We start from the raw sequence: 23,295 nt of genomic DNA on the forward strand, positions 1-23,295 counted from the left end.
ATATTAAACCCTAGAAATTCCCAGAGAGAGCTGGTTGTTAGCGTGTGAGCACCCATATAAACTAGGTTATGCATCCTCACGAAAGTAGAAGGGTACTAAGGGTTCTTCCAGTCACCTCTTCACTCTGTTTTCATTGCCCTGTAAACAAAAGCCTCTCTGCTTCCAAAAGACTTGATACAACACATGACTATTAATATATCTGCTTATATTGCTCCCATTGGCAAATGGGATACCATGTAAAATCAGTCTAGAATATGCATGAAAGAAAAATGGTATGCAGGGCTCAAGACGAAATTAAGAAAAGTACAGCAAAATAATTGTTTTTCCAGTGCTACATTTTACTGTGTTTCAAACACTTCATTGGTATGCTAATAACTCATGCTAAAGCATCAAATCCGAGCTGGGGACACACAGGTGGCTGATGTTTGAAGATACCTCTGCGTTCTGTATAGGCCCAAAATCTTTCTTACGCTATGGGACCCACTGTATTAGGCTTCAGTTAGTCTTAATTTTTTTCCTGTATTGTCCAGGTGCTGTTAACGTGCTAATCTTTTTGTTTCATCAAAGGTCTGAACATGTAAGATAGTAACAGGGATGAATTAATGTACCAAGCATAATTCAGCTGCTCTGGCTGTCTATTGTTTCCTTCGTTTGCTCCTTTGAGACATTTGACTGACATCTGCTATTTTAACAAAATGAACATTGGATAAATCAACAAACCAATTTTAAAGGACCTTTAGACAAACAAGATCTGATGACTTATTTTCATTAATGCACTATTCATCGTGTTCACAAAAGCAGCTGAATATCCTGTTGCGTTCTTTTTGGAATGATGCTGGTATTGTTAGTAATGTAAGAATTGCAATTTAATTATGCTTTCATCACTGACAGTAGCCACCACGAGATAACTTTCATCCAAAGTTTAAGAAACCCCAGAATGACCAGTATAGTAGAATGGTTTGAAATTAGGATTATTGTTGTGACTACAGTGATGAGAAACAACAGAAACAGCTGGGGATAGCAAGGTGAACTCTCCATAAGCTATGAAAACAGTCTGAGACTGTGAATAGTGCTGTTCTGATCTGCCACATCAACCGCTTTTTTTGGCTGCCTGGGGACAAAGCACTTGAAAAATTGCTGCAGACAGGAAATAAAGAAGTGCTGAGATATGATCTATTGTATTTTTTGCGACAGTTCTAAAAATGATTGTTTTTCTGTACTGGAAATTGAACTCTTTCAATTCTCGTTAATGAGAATAGGGTTAGGAGGGACCCGCTGTTGACAGTGGCTGTCAGCAGAAGCCCTTTTTCAAAGAACAGGACAAACCTTGAAAGCTTGATGGGACTGATAGTGCTGATGTGGCACATCTGTTGCAGACACCTACACACAAATTTTGGAAGCTATAGGAAAATGTAATATAGGAAGTTGTATTCATCAGGGTAGATGGGGTAGAAACAACCAAAAACAAACACTTTGAGTATTATTTCATCTTTTGGTTTTGTTGAGTATTAGTGAAAAGGGTCATTGTAAATGGGAAGAAGTAAACTTTATCTGTCTGTATCTTCTATTAGTTCAGCTTTTTTTTTATCCTAAAGCTTTTGTTTGTTTATCTGAAGTAAAAGGAGGCTGTTGGCAAGTTCAAACTAGAATCAGTGTGTGCATACTACACTGCACTCCGGCATAGCAGCATTGTTCAAAAGATAAACATGTTGTCCATTCTTAAAACAAAAACTGAAAGTGTGTTTTTGGGTGCAGTTGTTGTTTGGGGTCTCTGTTCTTCCTCTGCATTAAACTGATTTCAGAGTTGTATCAGGTCTTTAATTTATAAGTTACTTCCTGAAGACTGCGTTCAAAATTTTGCCTCTCCCATCAAGCATAGAGCTCTTTTTAGGGCTAAGTGAAGGTTCTTCCTCTGACTCCTTTGTCACAGGATTTTAGGGCAAATGCATAGAGCCCTAAGCAGAAGTGTGCTCTGAAGTTGTGTGAATGTGAATAGCAGTAGTAGCAGGACTCTTCAGCCTTGCTGCATTTCCTTCTTTGCTCTACCCTAGGGGAAAATATTCCTGTTAGAGCTCCTCCGTGGTGTGAGCAGGCCTCGGTGTCTGACGGGAGAGAGGCAGGGCTGGAGCTGGCGGCGCTAACCCGGTTAAGGCATTTTCAGAAGCCCTCCACCTTCCTGCCCTATTCGCTTCTATTGTTACGTATGGAGGAGGAAGGGCACCGGGCCCTAGCTGCTGTCGCAGCGCACGGTGCAGCCCTGCCCCGGTGGCAACCCCCGGGCCCACCCCGCTGCCTCAGCACCCCCCCAGCCCCCCCAGGGCCCCCGCGGCCCTGTCCGCCCCCCCCCCCCCCCCGCACGCGGCCCGGCGCGGTGTGTGCCCTGGCGCGGCCCGTAGCGAGCTGCCTGGCCCCGCCCCCCGGCGACGCTATATAAGGGGCAGCGCTGCGCGGCCGCCCGACTCCACGCAGCCGCCGCGGCCGGGAGGGCGACATGGCGTCCACCAGCCGGTGAGCGGCGGGGCGGGGGGAGCCGCGCGGACGGGGCCCTGGGGCGGGGGGGCCGCTCCGCCACGTCTCCGCGCCCCGCGCCACAAAATGGCCGCAACGCCCCGCTCAGCCGAGGAGCTGCGGGGCCGGCCCCGGCCCTGCCCCTCCCGCGGCTCGGGGCCGCTCCGGCTGGCAGCCGGCCGGGCTTCCGCGGCCTTGGCCCTGGGGTGCCGGAGGGGGGGGAGCGGTGCCCTGCCAGGGGCTCCCGGTGACCGGGCCCAGGCCTCGCCCGGTGCCGGTCTCCCTGCGGGCCCGCCGCTGCCCTCCTGGGCCAGGAGCGGGGCTAGGCCGCGTCTCGCCGGGAGCCGGCCCCTGGAGGCGGCGGCGCTCCCTGCCGCCCTCGGCGCGGTGCGGGGGCCCCGTGCTGAGCGGCTCCTCGGCCCCCGGCCCTGCGCCTCCGTGTCTCCCGATAACCCAGTTACCGCTTGCACAGAAGAAGATCCTTTTGGGCAGCAGTTTGTGAAGGCGACTCCTCAACGCAACGCTGTTGGTGCTTACTGAAGCTTCGTAGGTTTTCTTCTCCCTGTTAGCGTGTCGCTGTTACTTTGCATAACGCCGAGCGCCAGGTGCTGGGCACGGCGCTTTGTCAACAGCTTTGTGAACCTGCCGGCTGGGAGAGGAGCAGCGAGGTGGTTCGGGCAGGTTTGGTGTCTGCTTCGAGCGCAATTTACATCGGAACGGCCTGCACGAACACGTTCTTTCTGCAGGTTTTTAATATTAATGCTGCCGTTGGTTTTCAGTTTTGGCTGAAGTTTTCTAAAGAGCCCTTGGGTTGACATGTTAGAGCGTTGTTTTTCTCTTCTGGACACATCACAAATACCTAAAACATGAAAGCGTGGGGCTGTATACAGATTAGGCTGAAGTAATGAGCTAGTGGGAAGGGGGGAAACTCAGATTAATTAAACTTTTTAATAGGACATTTTCTCCAGTTTAAAAGATGAGTGGACATTTTGTGACGCAATCATGTTTAGGTTGGCAAGCACCTGTGAGATTTTTTTTTTGCGATCACTCTCTGGATCCAGTGTTTTCAGCTCAAGGAGAATGGCTTTGTTGGACGTAATTGTAAACGATTACACCTGGAAGCAGAGAAGATTCTAGTTCTGTAAGGAAACGTTTCTTATGGAATTACTGAGGAGTCGCTACTAGTTTGAACGAGCCATTTACTGTTAAAGCATTTGACTAGGAACAGTTGGTCACTGCTCTAGCCAGTAACTAAAATTGTTGTGTTTATACATGGATTAAATAACGATAATGTTTTATGGGAACATTTTTATATCTGCTGTAGCTCTTGAATATGCATGGCTGTGCAAGAGACAGTTCCCTGTTCTCAGAATCTGTTTTCGTGCAGTCCCTTTCATGAGCTGATGGTTTTTCCATGAAGATCTCGCAATGGTTTGCTTAATTTGCAAAATCTAGTTTTAGTCTTATTTAAAATGGGTGGTTTTCTTCAAATATTTGAAAAAACAAGGGCAGATTCATGTATTCTTTTTTTTTTTTTTTTAAAGAAGTTGTGTATGTGCATTACTTGCTGATTAGAGGGCCTGATAAATAATATTGGTCTGATAAGAATGAGTAGGAACATTCATTTAGAATGAAGCAATCACCACTGACTTCCTGGGGACCTTAATTCAGTGGTAGACTGTGAGTTATACTACACTTAATCATGTTTGTGTTTAAGTTTTTGATCCTCTAATTGGAGGCATTTTATGTTTCTGATATGAGTTTCGTTGCAAAAATTCTGGAATTTAAGGTGACCTGAACTCTTGACTGTCAAATGTAGTGCTACGGCCTTTGAATAAAAAGTGAAGTTCAGGTGTTTGGGTTAATAATCATTCAAAACACAATAAATCCAGTATTACTAAATCATTCTTTTTCGGTAAGGAACTCATACTTTGGATATGCAACCTGCTTGATTAAACATGATTAAGAATTAATACTTTTTTTTTCCTTAGTTTGGATGTACTTCCACGAGTGACTTGTCCAAACCATCCGGACTCCATTTTGGTAGAGGATTACAGAGCTGGTGATATGATTTGTTCTGAGTGTGGGCTGGTAGTAGGTAAGTAGGTATTCATGTTTCTGTGACATACCATGTAACTTAAATTTTGCACATAGTTCTGTTTTTTCCACAAGAATGGTGTATAACTTCAGTATTAAAAGATTTTTTTTTTTTCTTGATTCCTAAATGTTTCCTTTTATGATATTCTGCTGACTAAAAGCTTACTATTTTGAATAGTCCATCTTCTGGTAACTTGCATACTGGGGGAAAAAACACTAGCTTTAAAGAGTGAAAACTTGAAGTGTTTTGCAATATTGAGCTAGAATATTGTGCTGTCTAGTCCAGTATTTGGTCTTTAATCACGACTGCTATTTCAGATAGGGAAGTAAAGGAGTAAAAGAACTGTAATCAAAGCTCTTAGTGAAATACCTTGCTTATAAAAAAAAAAAATATCTCTGTTTATAGGTTATCTTGTACCCTGAAGGATGATTCTTTATATCCTTGCTTGTTTTTGTTAATTACTTCTCCAAAGGCTTATAATGCTATAGTAAAGTAAATATCCAGTTTTTCTCTGGAATTTTGCTGATCTCTTTTACTTAGTTCATGTGGCAGCAACGTTCACAGGCTAAACTGTATTTATAAGTGTAATGCATATTTAAAATGAAAGGCTTTTTAGGCGTTGTCTTTATTTAAATGACAGAAAATTTTGTCATATATTGTATATTCATTTTTATGCATCTCTCTTCGTGGGAAAGCTGTTTGTGCTTGTGTTACGTTCATTCTTTAAACTTCATTTATGTCTATTAAGTTTTTTTAGACATGCAGTGACCAAAAGAAAATACTCTGTTTTTGAGGGTGTGTGTTCAATAATCAACATTCAATCAATTCAGTAGTATGAAAAACTTCTGATAGCATCATAACCCTTTCTTCTGGACAGTAATGAGTTTATACTGGTTCTACTCCTGTAATGAAGTAAGTTCTTGTACAGCTTCTAGCTTGAAGCTAAAGGCTTAATAAGTTGCAACAAACAGCACTAACTTAGGTGACTAAAATATGCATTTTTCTTCATGCAGAAAACAAACTTCCATATATGTTATTAAAATGGTTGTTAAATACTTTAACTTTGGTACCAGTTTTATTTAAAATGATGAACCCATATAAAAGGCTGAAAAAAAAGCACTGTTACTTGCATTATTAAAGAAGGCTTAGATTGCATAAATTCTCATGAAAATGTATGAACCGTGATAAATCTGCTGTTAGAAAATGCAAATATCCACAGCAATGTTTCCTGTTAAAACATGGTGTCAGATTCCTATTCTGTTGTTTGCAATAATTTGGTCTGTGCTCAGCTCTTGGCACAGCTGCTCTGGAAGTTGAACCGAAGTTTAGAAGTCCATCTTGATTAGTTTGTAACTTCTAAGATAATACTCGCTTTAGAAGAAGAGGGAAAGGTTTTGCTTGCCTGTTGTTATATTTCTTTTTCAGGAACTTTGAAATTTGTGAGAAACCTTGCTTTCATGTATTCTCTTGATACCTAGTCACAAGGTTTTCTTGCTTTAGAGATGTACTCTTTGGTCTCTTCTGATTCAGTAGCTGTGCAGCTTTTCTTAGTTGAAATGGTCGGTATTTTTGAGCAAAACCCTTAGACTAGGCTTTCACTAAGTGGAATTTTCAAAATGTGTTTAAACTGAACTTAGTCTTCTTTAGAGCTAACATTACTGGTAGGGTAAAAATGTGTGTTTAAGCATGGAGGTTTTTTTTAAGCAGGTCTTTCTATGGATTCATAATTAAAATGTTTTAACATTTACTTCTGTTGTGTTGATTGCTCTCATTTTGTTTTCCATCCTTGAGTAATTTAGTCGTCCTGCATATGTCCAATTCATGAGCCAGTGTATCTAGCAGCTAGTTTGGAAAACTAATTAAATAGGATGAAGGTAAATAATTGAAGAGTGCATGACCAAACAGAGGTGTGAACATTGCACGTTTCTTTTTTTGGTTTGTTAGGAAATTCAGTGAGGGAGAAGAACAGCTCCTATTGTTGATGCCTGTTTTTCTTGAGATTCATGGCACAGGGATGTTTTTTAGGATATGTAAAGTTGAAGACAAAATTTAGTTTCAGAATGGTAAAGCTTCTATATCTTTGTTGCAGGTTCCCCTTAAGAGAGTTGTGATTTCACTTCCTGTTCCTACACAGTGAAGTCACGTATTTGTGTTCTGATTTCTTCAGACTTCTGGTCAGGGTGTGTAGCTGATGGGAGTTAGGTCTGCCATGTTTGGATGGAGGTGGGTTCGAAGTTGGGGAGATTGCTGGAGGGGATCCATTAGAAAGGTTAAAAAATGGCAAGATTTGATGTATTCTGTGTTCAAAGAAATGTTCCAGTTTCACTTAAAAATACTTTGGTTTTGGTGCCTGAGGAGTGCTGCCAGTGTACTGGTATGGCAGAAGGGTAAATACTGCATCTGTACATGTTCTACTGCCATAAAGCATGTAGTATGTGACTTGACTGATTTCACCCAAACCGTACAGGTTGGGTGAAAATGAGGTCAAAGAATCTTCAACTAAACTAAATGTGTTTCCGCTTGATGTTTTTCTTGCTTGCTGTGGCAAGACACTAAAATTTCACGTAATTGAGGAAAAAGTTGGATTGTTGTTATTTAAAACAGTGTGTCAGTGGTTAAAATAGCTGGGACATTGATTCCAAAGTTTGAAAACTGCCTGTTCCGGGAGTGTAAGGTGAAATCAGTACTACTAGTGTTATGCTTGAGGTCGCATTTATAGGGTATGTAGCTGAAAGGGAGGACTGAAGCAGCTGGAAAAGGTTGGGCAGGAGGATAGGAGAAGTAGGAGCTGATCTTCGCTTTCCCCCCACCCCCAATAGTTGAACGCCATTCCTTAGAGCTGTATATTGGAAATGCTGCCCTTGGAAGGGATTTTTGACAGAGATTTTTACCTGATGTTGTTTTGTACTCATTAGGTGGTCTTAGTGTCTTAATGAGAGTGAAAATTTAAGTTAAATCCAGTATGGTGCTTCTTCTTTGCACAGTAATTTTCACTTGTTCTAAATAAACAGTGCTGCTTCACTGTGCAGTGTTAATCAAATATTTTAAGAACATTTTAACTGAAGCAGATGGTTGTTTTATTGTGGCTTCGAAATATAGTTTCTGTCTATGAAAAACTTTCATTAGCTTCTTACTGCAGCCTTTTTCTGATAAAGCATGTGTTCTGTCTTTTCCTGGTAACTGTTTTGAACTTGCTAACTTCCCCCATTAGATGCCTTTTTTTTTTTTCCATGAAAATCCATCAGAGACTTACGTTGCAATTATCTGTGCTGTTTATATATTTCGAATTGTGACAAGGGTGTTTCCTAGATTATTTGATGTTGTGTATCTTGTGTTTCATTAAATTTCTCAAATCAATCTGGGGTACGCTGTACAGTAATTGTTAATGTGCTGGCTCGACATCTCAGGAACACAGTTCTTACTTAGGCTTTGGAGGAATACATAGCTCTGTGTTAATTTAGAAATGCTGACCCTATGTCATTCTTCAGGTAGACTGTGGGGGAGGGGGAGACTTTTGTTCAAGAACACAGGCTAATAGACTAGTAAATCCTCTTCCTTGGCAGGTAAATATTTTGCTTGCTACCTTTTAGGCAGTAAAAAGGCTGGAAGTCAGCTGACACCAGAAGGGGTGGAAGAAAGCAGAAGTGGAATACAAAGCGCTGACTTGTCTTGCTGCAGGGAAGTGATGAGCTGACTGTCAGAGGGTGATTAAGTCTGTTAGACTGTACAGCTGCGTAGCGTCTTGGCTAGGCAGGAGTACTTCTGAAGACTTCCCTTAAACTGCTGTGTCAAAGTGTCCAGGAGTTGCAGCTGTGAGCAGTGTAAATTTTTCTTGAACTTGTTAGCTCCTTCTGCTTCAGTAGGCAGGTATGGCTTGGAGAACAGCAAGCTCAAGTATGGAGTCTTCCTGGATAACCTTAATTTAAAAAAAATAATTAAAAAAAAAAAAGTTGAAGCCTGTTTTCGCCTGATGGGAGTCTTTGGATGCATAGCAACTTGTTAAAGGTTTGAATCGGGTTGTGACCTGTATTCAGATGTTTGTTCCATCTCCTGTGCGGGCATGAATGCTTAGTGAGTTTTGGCGAAAAACGTTCAACAGCTTTTGGTCAGAGAGGTAATGCTATTATAAAGTTGACACATTATTGGATGGCTAATGTTGGTGAAGCGTTTGAGATCTAAATGGTGTGTCTTAAATGTGGGTGTAGTCTGCATGGTATAGGTAAGATTTAACTTTACCACAGATACTTTTTCTTCATAGTACAGGATGAAATGGGTTTCATGATAGTCTGGTGGCCTGACCAGTTACTCTGCCAGAATGTTATGATGCCTGTCGTCAGAGATAAGATTGATTGCATCTGTACATAGGTGCTTCTTTTTTAAAATAAACCAAATAACTATTTATTTATTACATTTTTTGAGCAACCTGTAAGTGAAGGCACTTAAGTACTTCTGACTTGGGTCCAGTAGAGGGCACTTAGGGCTATTCTGATATCTTTATACCTCAAAATGGTGACAATTTTTTTCGTATCTGTGTTTTTTTGGTTACCTCTCTCTGTAAGTATTGTTAACATTTAAAAATGAAGATCTTAATTTAAGATTTAACAAATGAACAGTCAAAAACATTTAGCTATGGATGCTATGTTAGCATCTGGTTACTGCTTTTGCGCTTGGTGTCCAGAGCACTAAAAAGTGTTTGACAAGTTTGTGCTTGCAAGTAAACTGCTTTGCATCCACAGGAAAGCTCATTATAAAGTATGCCTTTACTTGCAGAAATTCTGAGTAGTTGAATGCATGGGTATTCATGGATGCCTAATTTACATAGGCAATTTGTATTACCAAAATAGCCGTGCGTTACCCTTTAGCAGTATGCATTTCAAATAGTTTGTCTTAAGTCTAACCCATTTCAGCTGTGTTTCTGCTGGAAGCAGGGTAAGTTTCCACAAACCTGTTCACAAGTCTCTTGGCACTATAGAAAGTCTTCGCAATTCTCCTTGGCTTGTAGTCTGCCACCTAAGTTTTTCATTGTACTGTCTCAGCATGTCAGTACTTTCCTTATTAAGGAGCTGATAGAAATTAATTATTATTCTTACGTATTTTTAAATTTAACATTGTAAAATGTGTTTCCATATGTGTTCACTAGATGGCAGCAGATTCCGTAACTAATTGTAAGAATGAAACAAACATTCTGTTCAAATGGTGTGGGTATTCTGGTACTTTAAAGTGCAAATAAATGTGATACTGTATTTAAGATTAAAATACTAATTGTTAGTGTGTGTAACTTGATTTAATGTACAGCTAATGTTATAGTCCTCTTAAAAAGACTTAAGGCGTACTTCTCAGAACTGTTTCAAGGCTGAATATGGAGGATGACATTTGAGGCTTGAATTTCATCCCACTTGTTTTGATTAAGCATCTTCAGATTGCAGCTTTATTTATATTCTCTACTTGCATTTTGTATTATTTGTTATAAAATACACGTGTATCATGAGTGGAGTGTGATACTAAAATAGCTTGTATTATTTATCTAAAAATATGTAATTGTGAGTCAGAGCTTGTCAAGTGAAAACGCTTTCCTGTGATAAAGCACTTTCTTTTGGGGGAGGAAGGAAACAAACATAATTTGTGATGTGTAGACTTTTAAAAGTAATTATTAAAATCTGTTCAAAATGACATTTACATTTTTGATACTGGCCTGAGTTTACTCTTGCACTTCTGTCATACCTGCTTGTTGCATTTGGCAGTTATGAAGAAAAGTAACTTTGGGCTGAAGTCTTCTCTTCTAACAGCAGTTTTGTGTTTTACTGATTTTTTTTCAATGGTGGGTAACTGCAGTCACTGAAGGTTGCTGTATTTCCAGTATGATTCACATGTTAGTCAACCAGACTGTATTTTAAAGAGTATCTCTAGACTGGAAGAATGGCATACAAAATGAAATGAGATGGGGTGGTGAAGAAAAACTCGTGTTCGTAAAGATGCTTCATGCTGTTAGTCTGGAGATGGGTTTCCACAAGGATTTGGTCCTGTATGCTGTGTTCTTGTCCCTTCAGGGGAGGAAGGGGTGAACTCATCTCTTTGTTGAAAATTAAGAAAAGATATTCCTAATATCACCATATTCAGTGAATTTTATTTCTGTTCAAAAAGACTGCATCAGAAGGAAGCAGTGAAGGGAATATGCAACCACTCCCATCCTTAATCGTAGCTGGATACAGTTGCCAAAACCCATATAATAGTAAGGGGGGAATTCAGATGTGCTTCTTGGGAGCTTTTGTTACTCTGGTGTTTGCCACTCCAGACCAATTTTCCGGGTGCTTTGGGACAGCCAGTCAGTAGGGTATGACCCAGGAAATCCAGCTCAGAGCTTGAAATGACAGCTTAGTGAGCAGTGTGTAAAGCTCATTCTCTGAACACTGCTCTTCTGCACTACTTCTTGTAAGACTGACTTTAGTAAATTAAGGTTTTGTTTCTGTCACTTAAAGGTGGGCCTTAAGTGCATCTATACTAACAGGACAGTTCCCAAGTGGATTTTATTTTTTGAAAAGTTAAAAATAGTGAATGCCGTGTTTTTTTTTTGTGCGTGTGGAATTGGATAATTAGTTGCTTGTAGTTGAATGTGTTTTCCATCTGTGGAAATGTTTGGCGTATTTGTTGCATTTTTGTTGGTATTTCTAGCTTGTGTCACACTTTTATAGAAGCCTTCTGAAAGGTGGAATGCAATTGCTAGGATCTCTGTATATTTTAAGTAAAACAGAATATACAGGAAAAGCATTTTTCTGCAATATTAGATGTCTTGGCAAAGTAAAGGTATTTGCATACCTCATCCTCACACATGCTTTGTACCCAGCGATTTGTTCTGCTTAATCTTTTCTCACTCTGAAATAGTAGTCTCAATCCTCTGTTTGTAATGTGTTTGCCAAAGCAGGCAGTGATATAACACTTTTTTGTTAGAGCAGGAATGGTTCATAACTCACAAGAGGCAGCTCCTTGAGTGAGTCATTTAGGTCATTCCCACTTGTGTGGAAAAAATATTACATCATTGCTCTGTACTCAGTGTTCTATTTATACCATGCCAGAATTTTAAGTACATTTTGCTTTTTTTAGATGCTGTAAACAGTATTGGGGGGTTGTCTTAAAGTGAAGTTACTGCTAGGCCATAGAAGGAGCATTACTGAATCAAATATTTACAGAGAGTCCGGGAGCCAGAGCAGCATGCCGTCTGCTAATTTAACCTTGCAAGGCAGAGACCTTCGTGGTGGAAAGAATGGATCTGTGCCTCCTTGCTAACCTCTTGATCTTCTAGCTTTTGGTATTTCCACAACCTTTCTTGGTCTTCATTAGAGCATTAAATAGATGAAGTTGGAGCATAGCTGTGGTTATGGTGGACAAACACTTTTAATCTGAATTTATTCTTTTTAGTCTGTGGTGGTTTTTTATGGTTCAGTCGCACCTTTTTACGGTTCAGGCACACCTTTCAATTTCAAACATACTCCTCTCATCATCTTTTGTTAAGAATAAAGTTCCTCAGATTCAGATTAGATATTTCTTTTTCCACAAATAACTTAGGAGTTGCACCACTCTGTCCATTGCTCTTGCATTTTTTTCCCCACTTCATGTCTTACATTATCATTGTTTGGTGGAGAGTTCTTTTGTCTGACCGCTTATGTTTTCGCTAGGTTAAACCAGCCTTTGTGGTTTCATATTTGGACTTCATACCAGAAATTTTTCTTGCTGTCAATACTATTTATTTCTTGCAAACATTCCCTTCACGACACACTTAAACGTCAATGAAGGAAGTGAATTTTCCCTCAGGTTTAGCAAAGCAGAGGTGACAATTACATTGAAGTTTCCGCTGATAACCTCTCCTCCACAGAGCTGTAATCTGTTTTACTGCAAAACCCCAATAAAGTGTTCTGTTAGTACTTTTCTGTACATGCATTCCTAAAAATTCTGTAGTATTGTAATGTTGCTCTGGAGACCCCACCTTTGAGATACAGGTTTTACCAGACCTGTGGATAGAATGAACTTCACTGCCAACAGGATTATTATTATTATTATTTTAAAATTTGTATCACTGTGATTTTTTTTTTCCAGTATCAGTGTGTTGATTGGAGATATTTTTCAATCTGAATAGCTGCTGCTAAGAATGTTTAGATGAATTCGAGAGGACTCCAAGGAAAGTTTTCGTTCGTTCAGAGACTGGGGGTTTAGTGCTTTTTCTCCTTGCCCTGAATTTGTGTTTAAACTCTTCCAGATACAAATCCAGGGGTAGTTTGAGCTTAAGAAAGGGTTGTGTGTATGTATTTTGAGTTGATTCTGTCAAGTATCATAAATGAAGTGGAGCTGGACAGGGTCAGAACTCCCTTAATGAACAAAATTGAGCTGCAAAATGTTGTTACTATGGGTTAGAAGGTGGCATATACATTTTGGAGTACCAAGGACTTGGAGCTCATGCACAGAACTGATCTGCTACAGCTTGATGACATTGTGCCTGATAATTCACAAGCACTTGTATCACATGGAAAATGTAAGATAACTTACTTGTGTAAGCGCTGAGGATGTCCATAGGCAACCATGAGCTGCAGCTGGAAATCAAGGTCTTGATTCTTACTTGTATTGAAGATAACCTATGGTATTCTTTAAGGATGGCCGTAACTCCTGGTGTTCTGGATGCATCTCTCTAGATATTAAATTTTCTACACAGCTCCTGTTGCATATTTTTTTCTATTGCCTTCTACTTAACTTGGAAAGCCTAAACATTTTGGTACAGTGTCCTGCAAGTTACTGTTCTGATTGCAAATGACAAAGGCTGCATTTTTATAACTGAGGGCTCAGATGTCTAACTTAATGTTTCATGGGATGTTTCAAAATAATACATTAATGCAACCTATTGCTTTCTGTCATCTCAGGTGATCGGGTCATAGACGTTGGGTCAGAGTGGAGAACTTTCAGCAATGACAAAGCAACAAAAGACCCATCTCGAGTTGGAGATACCCAGAATCCTTTGTTGAGTGATGGTGACTTGAGTACAATGATTGGCAAGGTAAAATTTAAAATACAAAATTTTACTGAGCTTGAACATTTTAATGTCAAGTATGTGTTTGTATGTCCATACCGAAACTATTCAGAGAACGTACTTAAAAAGGTGTTTTGTCTAAACGGGACTCTCGCATTTCAGTGGTGTGTAGCTGGGGCTGTCTCTGGCTGGTTGCAGGAAGGGGCAGAACACTTCAAGAGTTTAAAGTGCTGGGGTGTTGGTTGCCACCCCTTGATATGCTGCTATAAATAGAAGAGCTGATGTAATGTTTAATTACAACCAACAAAACAACAAATACTGTGACTTAGCATTCTAATACTTTGTGGATTTGAGGTAATTGTGAATTAACAGATACATAGTTTTGAGGTCTCAATGGCCAAGTCGAGCTACCTTTTTTGTAATAAAATCTGTATTGGATGAGACCTTGAGAGCTACGTGCATGTTGTGCCTTCTCTCTCAGTTAATATTATATTAAAGCACTAAATGTATAATTTTCTGTGGCATAACAGCTGCAGAAGAAGGTATTCAGTGCATGTTTGGCTTGCTGTTTTGTGATACAGCCTTATCCTACTGTTTCCCATGAGAAAGAGAGAGCAAGATTAATAGCACAAATACACTCCCCTTAATGAAATAGTGACCCAGATAAGCTTTCATTGTTGTACTTTGTTATATTTCCTACTGCAAGTTGCAAATTCATATTTGTGCATTTCTTGAATGTTTCTTGCTGTCTGATCTTTACAGATGTCATCTGATGTCTTTCACAATAACTTAATGAAATGAGCATATGCAATTATAGCCTGTTCTTAGTAGAGTATTTCCATTTATTTTTAAGAAAGTGGCAATTTTGTAGATACTCAAACATGTTAGAGAGGTGGTCTCCAGCCATTAATTGGGAACCTTTAATATTTAATGATTACCAAAGAAATACAGTTAGTTTCTTAAAACTGTGCAAAGTTTGGGTTAATCTTCTAGTAACTGACTGAATTTCCTACGGTCCTAGAAAGAATTAGATAACTGTGCAATAAATATACGCATTGACCACTCCAGCAGCAGTCAGGTGGGTGCTCAGAGAGAGTCATTAGCACCTTTATGAATATTAGTCCTCTTTTCAATGAATCCTAATGGGAAAAGCAGTTATTGGAGTTTTAATGGTTCCTTAATAGATCCAGAAAGATTATAATCCTCAGGGCTTGGATTTCTGTCATAGATTTGGTGAGCTATGGTAAAGATCAGAAATGCGCCTTTATAGACAGGCAGAGGAAGGGCCAGTTTGCTCCTGTTCACACGGGGTTGTCTTATTTTTGGGACTGTGCAAATACAGGGTTTGTTTCTGGGAACCTGGTTTGGTTCGGTAGGTAGGATGACCTTCTCAGAACCTGCATCTTGGAGAAGACAAATGTTTCCACTAGAGAGCATTCACATCTGGCTGAACCATGACTTGAGCTGTTAACCCTCCTCCCTCTTGGGGTTTTCATTCTTATTTAGAGTAACAATGATAGCAGCCCCAATGAGAGAATTAAAGACCTAGAGAAATACCTGTGAAAGTTTGTTTTTCAATGAAAAATAAAAATAATCAGAGATGAAGATTGAATGAATGAAACAGCTTTGTTGTTAAACCAGAACACCCCAAGACAGATGTGACTAAACTAGCAGTAGCAGAGTGCAATTTAGTGAAGCTGGTGTGCAGGACTGTCAAAGGCATGATACAACCTATGAGAACCATGAGTGAAAATGTCCAAGCCCTAGAACTGCCATGGAGAATTTCGGGGTACAATCTGTCCTGCTGTGGGTATTTCATTTACAAGGGGAGGAACCAAAGAAGAGACGTTGTTTTCTACAGGAAATTGTCTGTGACAAGCCAGGATATGTTCTGGACGAGAGTTCCTGTCTTTGTGTTGCCACTGAACCACGGCCTCTGGAATGTGAGCTCGCTGATGTGAACTTTGTATCAGGAGCTGCCTTTTTCATCAGTTATTTGGAAGGAAGAGGATAGTTTATCAGAAGATACTGAAGAAGATTTCTGTCAGTGCAGGAAGAGTGAATTTTGCAGCAAAAATAACTGAACCAAGCAAGTAGCACACTTTTAAAGCAGCCTTCTGGAGTCTGTGCCAGCACTAGTCTGGTGTGAGAATTGACCTGAATGTGTAGAGTGGCCAAGCAATTAAATTGGTGTGATCAAGAGGAAGGTAAGTGCTATCCAAAAGAAGAAAGGACAGCCTTCAGGAATTCCAGACAACGAAGCAGGATGAGATTCTGTTTTCTCAGTTAACAACAATTCCTAGAATGGCTTGGAGTGGACTCCAGATGTGTGTTTCTGAAATCCCTTTAGCCTTTCACACGGGGCAGGAAACAGTTATTTCTGTCTGCTTGGGCTAGAGCTGTTGGCAATGGAATCGTCAAAACAAGCGAACAAAACAACAGCAGCAGAAATAAAACCTGTGTTGTGGAAAAGCCAGAAGCGAAGGGGATTCATTATTTTCATAGCATGTAACAAACCACATCCATTGCAAACTTTGGAGGATATAGGGGAAAACAGAGTCCGAACCACTTGCCAGTTACAATGGAACTTGAAATAGTAAAAGAAGGGGATCAGTTCTGCTTCTCAAAATGGTTTGCCAGTCCTTCCTCTTTGGAGCCAGGAGGTCCTGCTCTGGGACTCCTTTCTGCTGGGAGAGCGTGGTCTGTGTCTGCTAGCAGCAGGAGAGAGGCTGTTCTGCCCATACAAATGGATTAATTCCTAATTGGTTTTAGTACTTATGGGACCCATCTGTCTGAAGTAGCAAAAGCCTGTGCTGGAAGAAAGATTAATTTGTCTGTGAAGAGGAGGATGAATAGCATAGCTGGCTGTGGTGGAAGTGGCTGGCATTCTTCAGACAGATCTTTAGGGTATTGTCACTACTGTATGCCTCTGAAGCAATGTGCTGCGATTGATTTGATGACAATGCAGATCAATTGGAGACGTGGTGAGGTCTGGTGTTGTGACTCGATTGCCAGGATATCATGGTTATTTCTAAAATCTCCATACAAAATTCAAGAGAAATAACTGAGCAAGCAGCTTACGTTCATCAGCCTCTTTTCTCTGAGTCTAAAAAGAAAACTTGCAGTTTTGCTACAGATCTTGTGGGAGAAGTTGTCTTTTGTCATGCTTTGTTGTTAATTCAGTCCTTTTTGTAGTGACTGCAGCTACAAGAGAATTTAGGTTGGCTGAACAGGAAACTAATGCGTTCTCTTAGTATAGAATTCCTATCCTTTGATCAGGTGCCTCTGAAAGGAAGCTGGGTGTTGTCAGACGGCGTGGCCTGGATATCAAAGTGCCGTATTGATAAGCAGTGGCAAGATATCAAGGGCTGATGAATGTGAAAGAAGAAAGGATCCATGGTTACCTCCAGACTGTATAATGAGCTGGGTGTACTGGGCAAGCAGACTGCCTGATACGAGTGCATTCCTTGGTGCTGTGGATAGCCTCAAGTCGGTGATGCTGGAGATATTTCTCCTTTCTGCTCTTAAAGGGGATATACTAGGCTGCAAAGCTGTTGGATGCCAGCGCTGTTAACCTAACCTCCATTGAGCGTCTCCGGAGATCACTGCTGTTTACTGAGCTGATTTTTGACTCTAGCTGTCTTTTGAGGCTGTTTTCAGGACAGAAAAATAGCGCATGAAGGTTTTGGCTCTGTTTGAAAGCCAAAAGTTGGAACTCCTGACTTTGACACCTTTCTTGCTGAGGTATGAGGAGACGTCTTATAAAGGACACAGCCAAAAGATGCCTAATTCTTAAAGCCTCTTGGATTTCAGTTAAAACTGGATGGGTTCTGGTTTTGCCCGCGTAGGGGAAGGGACTCCTAACATGGTTGTGAGGAGCTGAAGCCAACAAAGTATTGTCCCTCAATTGAAGGATTCAGAAGGAAAGTAGATGATGCATTTAAATAGCAAATGCAGGGAGAATTGCTGTGGTTTAACTTCAGCAGTTGAAATGGAAGAGTATTTTCCAACCCTTTTATAGTTGTGAGCTGTATTGGGGATCGCTCTTGGGAAGTGTTGAGGCAGTCAGGGTGAAGTCCTCTGGCTAACAGTACTTGCATGTGGCTGCACTGGTGGTTTGGTACGTGTAAGCAGACGTTCAGAGGAAAAGGTAACCAGACAGAAAGTTAAAAATGGGGAGGTTAACAAGAACATTAGAAATACATATATATTTCATGTGCTGTGTGGTGGACTGGTGAGAGTCCCTGTGGTGACAGGGGATACTTCATGGCACGAGAACTGAGTGCTGCTTCCTGGGAAAGGGTTACCTGGTGTGAGGTCTGAATAAGCAGGGACAGGGGACCTTTGGCTGTGGCCATTACTCTCTTATTTGCGAGATTTTGAGCAAATGCCATTCCAGTAGGTATTTCTGCATAGCAATAGGCCAGGAGGCTGTGATGCACATGAATGTTGCAGGGAACATCGCAGGCAGCAGGGATGCGAGTGATGACCAGGAACGAGTCTTTTGACCAGAGACGTGTTTTGGGCCAAGGAATGTTGTCCTGGCACGGGCTCTAAAAGAAAGGGCTAGTGCTGCAGATGCGTTTGTAAAGCTCTTTAAAGGCCTGAACAGGACTGACGGCTGTTGTGCCCTCTTTGTGCTCATTGTTTACCTTTAAACCTTCCTGGGAACCTTTGGGTAGGTGGAGGTATTCATCCAGTCAGGGAAGTAAGATTGTCTTCAGAGCTCCCTCTGCTATGTTGGTGCCAGGATTGTTTCTCTGGTTCTTTCGTTGGCAAGGATGTTTGAAGGAGTAGAAAAAATGCCAAGATCTAACAGCTGTCATAGAAGGCCTGTTCAAGGGGCTAACCTGTAGGGAAACTTGAGAGAGGTTTCTTAGCTGGAGCCCTAGCTTTCCACAGCAGTACCGAAGTATGTGTGCACCAGAGATGTGGGTCTTGATAACAGAGGGATCCGCTGAGCTCGTTGAGAATGGGATGTAGCTGGAGTCCTCGGTATAGCGAAGTGGAACAGTGTAAGCGAATGGTAAGGAGGGAGCATTGTTAGTGTCAGCCAAAGAATGTACATTATATGCAGATACAAGGAGAGAGGGTAGAACTAGAGGCTGCTTTAAAACAGAGCAGCAGCTCCAGAGAACTTGGGTTGGGAAAGAAGAAATTAGTGCTCTGGCTCTGCCTGGGCAGCTCAGGGGAGTAACGTGGTGCCAGGGTGTGGTATAATTACAGAGATTGCTCCCCTGAATTTACAGGCCACGTTGTCATTATCGGCCATTGCTAATCTGACATGGCTTTATTTGTTAAAGGCATATTTCAGCATGGTAACTAATTGAACACCTAAAACATTTTAAACCCTCTTAGTTGGGTAATGTTGGGAACTTTTAGAAGTTCGCAATTTGCACCATCAGTTATACGGTACAAGACAATGCCTGTTGGAACCTTGTTTTGAAGCTCCTTGTTTTGAGTTTGTGGCTTTTACTTCTCCTAAGACTTGAAGCTTTTCTTTTAAGAAAACCTTTGGTTGTTCTGTAAAGGCAGAATATATGGGTTTTTACATTTGCCACAACTAACTCTTGCTACTGCTTGTAGGCAAAGCCTCAAATTAGTTTTGAATTGGTCATTGATTTGGATGTTCTCTTGGCCCATGCTGTCACTAACATATTTGAGTTGACATTATAACAAGTGGTCTCCAGCTGGCCATAAAGTTTTGATTTTCTCAATTGCCAGTCTGCCATGCTGCAGATGCAGCCCAGCGACATACGGGTTGCGTAAAACTGAATCTTGGACCTCAGCGTTGGTGATGGGAGTATTGAAATGCGCGTACTGGCTACACGTTACTCATATTTTAAGCCATTGTTACATTAGGAAAGAAAAATACTTATATAATTGGTGGTCCTTGGAAATCAATACATGATTTGAGACTTGTGCAGCGTACAGAGCATGATGGTTGGCATGGTGCTCAATTGTATGATGTATTTCAGTCATGTGTATTTATTTCAGTCATGTGTATTTACTTCAGTCATGTGTATTTGTGCAATTGTTCCAACCTAATGCCATGAATTGGGATTTACAAAGCTGGAACTTGTTTGTTGTTGAAATGAGGAGCAAATTGATTATGTTTTATTGACAATAAAATCTTTCTTTTCAGGGCACAGGTGCAGCAAGTTTTGATGAATTTGGGAATTCAAAGTACCAGAATCGTAGAACTATGAGTAGCTCTGATCGTGCAATGATGAACGCTTTTAAAGAAATTACGAACATGGCAGACAGAATCAACCTCCCTAGAAATATAGTTGTAAGTTCATGTCTCTCTTTCTTTAATTGTTCTGGCATTGACTTAGTTAGCATAATATAATGAGCACATGAATTTTTGATATTGCTGCTAATTAAATGGCCTAGAGTTAATTAAATTTAGTCTTCTTGCTTTGAAGGATCGAACAAATAATTTATTCAAGCAAGTGTATGAGCAGAAGAGCCTGAAGGGAAGGAGTAATGACGCTATTGCTTCTGCTTGTCTCTACATAGCCTGTAGGCAAGAGGGTGTTCCAAGAACATTTAAAGGTAAGCTTTCAGTGATACAGATTCAATTTTGCTGTGAAGTATCTAGTTATTGTTACTGAAGGAAGTTAATTTTCTCATTTCTGGACTTCGCTGAATTGGTTGTTCTCAGCTATGGTCCACCTTACTTGGGTCTGGGGAGGAGCAAGGCAGTCTGGAAAAAAACTGCTATGTTCATAAGGCTCTCAGACAGGGGATTTTTGGTGATAATGCATTTAAAAATTGGCACCTGAGAGTCATTCTGAGTGTCAGTGAAATTTAAGATATTGCTTTATCTGAGGACAGTGGGGACTTTTCCAACTGAGTTTGAACCAACAGCTCTGCAGTAAGTATGTGTATCCTTTTCCTGATGAGTATACAACTCTGGCGTTGAGTATCAAATCTCCCTTACTAAGCAACCTCTATTTATTAGCTCCTCATGAAAAATTTGCACTGACTTAAGTGATCTTTGAAGTTTCATACGTATGCAAAGCTTGTTTGGTGTTGGTGTCCATAATCACATTGGCCTGCTTTGTGGTGGTGTTGCATAGAGAATTAAATTTGCATATTTCGGGGGAGAAAATGCTGTCAAGCTGAAGTTCATTTTTTCTCTTTGTTTAGAAATATGTGCAGTGTCCAGGATTTCAAAGAAGGAAATAGGCCGGTGTTTTAAACTCATTTTGAAAGCTCTGGAAACCAGTGTTGATCTGATTACAACTGGAGACTTCATGTCAAGATTCTGTTCAAATCTGGGTCTTCCCAAACAAGTACAAATGGCAGCCACACACATTGCCCGTAAGGCCGTGGAATTAGATTTGGTTCCTGGGAGAAGCCCTATCTCTGTAGCAGCTGCAGCGATTTATATGGCATCACAAGCTTCTGCAGAGAAAAGGACACAAAAAGGTAAAACTTCACTGTATTCCATGTCTTACTGCTTGAAAGAGAACTTAAGGTTACTGTAGAACTTGGGTGAAGTCACTGGAGGTAGTGGTAAGCTGGCGTTGCAATGGTGTGTGGCAGAGACCAAACCAGGACGTCTCTTCGGCGCCACCAGTAAAAATGGAACGGTGAGCTGTGCTCAGTGAAACTGAACTCATGTGCTGGCACTAGGAGTTGGATTCTGAAATGCAGCAGAGCAGTAAGTATATTCAGATGAGCGTAATTTTAACTTCACCCATGCTAACGTTTGCATGTGTACATTCTGCTGCTCCAGAATACTCCAAATGCAAACTCGGTGGCAGTTGTAACTGGTACTGTGGCCTTAGCTTACACTCCTAGTCTCAAATCGTTCTGGCAGCCCCAGATCACCTAGACTGCGGGACAGCTTGGCCATAGATCAGCTCAGCATTATTCTCTTCTGGTAGGGTAGCCCTTAGAAAGCCAGCAGAGAGCTCGGGCCTGTTCCTGAGCTTCAGAACAGCAGTGATCTGCCTCTGGGTTGCGACAGAACTGGGCCCGTGGGAGGGCAGCGTGTGGGGAGGGAAGGGAGCAATGGCTGCCTTGATTGTTAGGTCTCAGTGTGTTGCATGGACAGAAGCTCTGTCACTTTGGCTAGTCCAGTTCAGATCAGAGATGTTAAAAATTTAGCAGTCCTTCAGAGGAGAGATTCTTTTAGATAAGCAATAGTCTTTTTCTGTCGGGTTGTGGTGCTCTGTTCTGCATTAAGTGCTGCTCGTTCTGTCCCTGCAACTTTGATCGTGTTGGCAGTTTCCTGGGCATGGGAATGATCTAGAACCCAAGCAGTACTGTGCCGTTGTCCTTGCTCACCTTGAGCTATTTGATTCTCTTAAGAGTCTTTGTTAAATGAAAATACACCTGCCTGCAGTTGATACATACATGCCTCATACTCCTTCAGAGTCCTGGGACAATGCTGGGGCTTTCAGGCATTTCAAGGTTTGAAGTCCCAACTGTTGTTAAATCTTGAATCAATTTAAGTTCCTTTACATCTCAGTGTTTCCTTGCCTGTTAAACAGTAGTTTGCTCTGTACTTGTGAAGTATTTGTTCTTGCATTTTAAGGTAAATGCATTTCATGTTCAGCTGACGGTACTGCTTTTTGCCCATACCCAAGTTTTCTGCTGCTTTTGCTTGTATTTAATTAAAGCACAAAAATGAAGAGCTTGATGTTGACAGCAGTTTATTAGAGTATTGCTGGGTGTATGTAGATTTTGCAGTAGCTGGTTTTAATGAGTTTTGGTCTCTTGGCCCTATATCAATTTGAAACTGATTTTAATCCAAGATGGATAACATAAGTTGAATGACGGTATATGAGAAAAGCAACTTCGTTATATGCAAAGTAGTAGTCACCATGGCTAAAACGTTTTTTCCAGGCTTTTGGGAGAGTTAGGAACAAAGCTAAATGTCTAGCACTTAGTTGTAAATGATGTTCGCTGTTTTCTTCAATAAAAATGGCAACAAAATAAAAACTGTTAATCATTTTTCTGCTTTTTGTCTTAGAAATTGGTGATATTGCTGGTGTGGCTGATGTTACGATCAGACAGTCGTACAGGCTGATCTATCCTCGGGCTCCTGATCTCTTCCCAGCAGACTTCAAGTTCGATACCCCAGTAGACAAGCTACCACAGCTGTGAGATTGCTGAAGGCTCCTTTAATTTCTATTAACAAAAAAAAAAGAAAAACTTTTGATTTTTTTTTTTTTTTTGCCTATAATAAAGGATGTACAAAGTGTTAATATTGAGTCTTCATGTTGTGGAACTGGAGGATACTGCCAGAACGCAGCACACATTCCAAGGGTAAACAAGCTCGTTGTGTGGCATTTTGTATGTATATATTAGTGGAAGTAAATATTTAATGACTGTTGCAACAAACTTAATTTCATATTGTTGTACTTACTTAGATTTCTTTTGTAGGGATCTAGTAAAATGTATTTTGGAAAATTGAAAATATTCTGTAATTCCTGAATAAACTGTTTTCCAAAAACACTTACATCTTGTGAATGTCACTGCAAGTTGACGTGCACGTGCTGTTCTGCATACTGAGAACTGGAATGCAGTCCATGGAATGGCAGAGCTAGCTTGATGCTTACAGACATAGTCACGAGGCTCACCTTCCTGACAATTTTGAATCTCTGCAGTCTTTTTAATATTTGTAGCGAGCTACAATTTATGGAAGACTTAACCCAGAGTG

General features: G+C 40.8%; 1 protein-coding gene and 2 long non-coding RNA genes across 3 annotated transcripts; all 3 read left to right on the forward strand.

The window, feature by feature from the left end:
• The first annotated feature begins 2,378 nt into the window (after nt 1-2,378).
• GTF2B (general transcription factor IIB) lies at nt 2,379-23,094 on the forward strand. The gene is made up of 7 exons (XM_035332669.1): nt 2,379-2,508; nt 4,500-4,606; nt 13,510-13,643; nt 19,762-19,908; nt 20,045-20,174; nt 20,772-21,053; nt 22,606-23,094. The coding sequence occupies exons 1-7, from the start codon at nt 2,492-2,494 to the stop codon at nt 22,737-22,739; spliced, it is 951 nt and encodes a 316-aa protein (XP_035188560.1). The 5' UTR covers nt 2,379-2,491; the 3' UTR covers nt 22,740-23,094.
• On the forward strand, nt 4,616-10,394 carry LOC118170438. Its single transcript, XR_004752716.1, has 2 exons — nt 4,616-6,480; nt 8,197-10,394. It is a non-coding gene; the product is annotated as an uncharacterized LOC118170438 (long non-coding RNA).
• Nucleotides 15,118-17,812, forward strand: LOC118170439. Its single transcript, XR_004752717.1, has 2 exons — nt 15,118-15,289; nt 15,336-17,812. It is a non-coding gene; the product is annotated as an uncharacterized LOC118170439 (long non-coding RNA).
• Nucleotides 23,095-23,295: the final 201 nt, after the last annotated feature.

Source organism: Oxyura jamaicensis, chromosome 8, assembly GCF_011077185.1.
Source record: "Oxyura jamaicensis isolate SHBP4307 breed ruddy duck chromosome 8, BPBGC_Ojam_1.0, whole genome shotgun sequence".
Lineage (NCBI taxonomy): Eukaryota > Metazoa > Chordata > Aves > Anseriformes > Anatidae > Oxyura > Oxyura jamaicensis.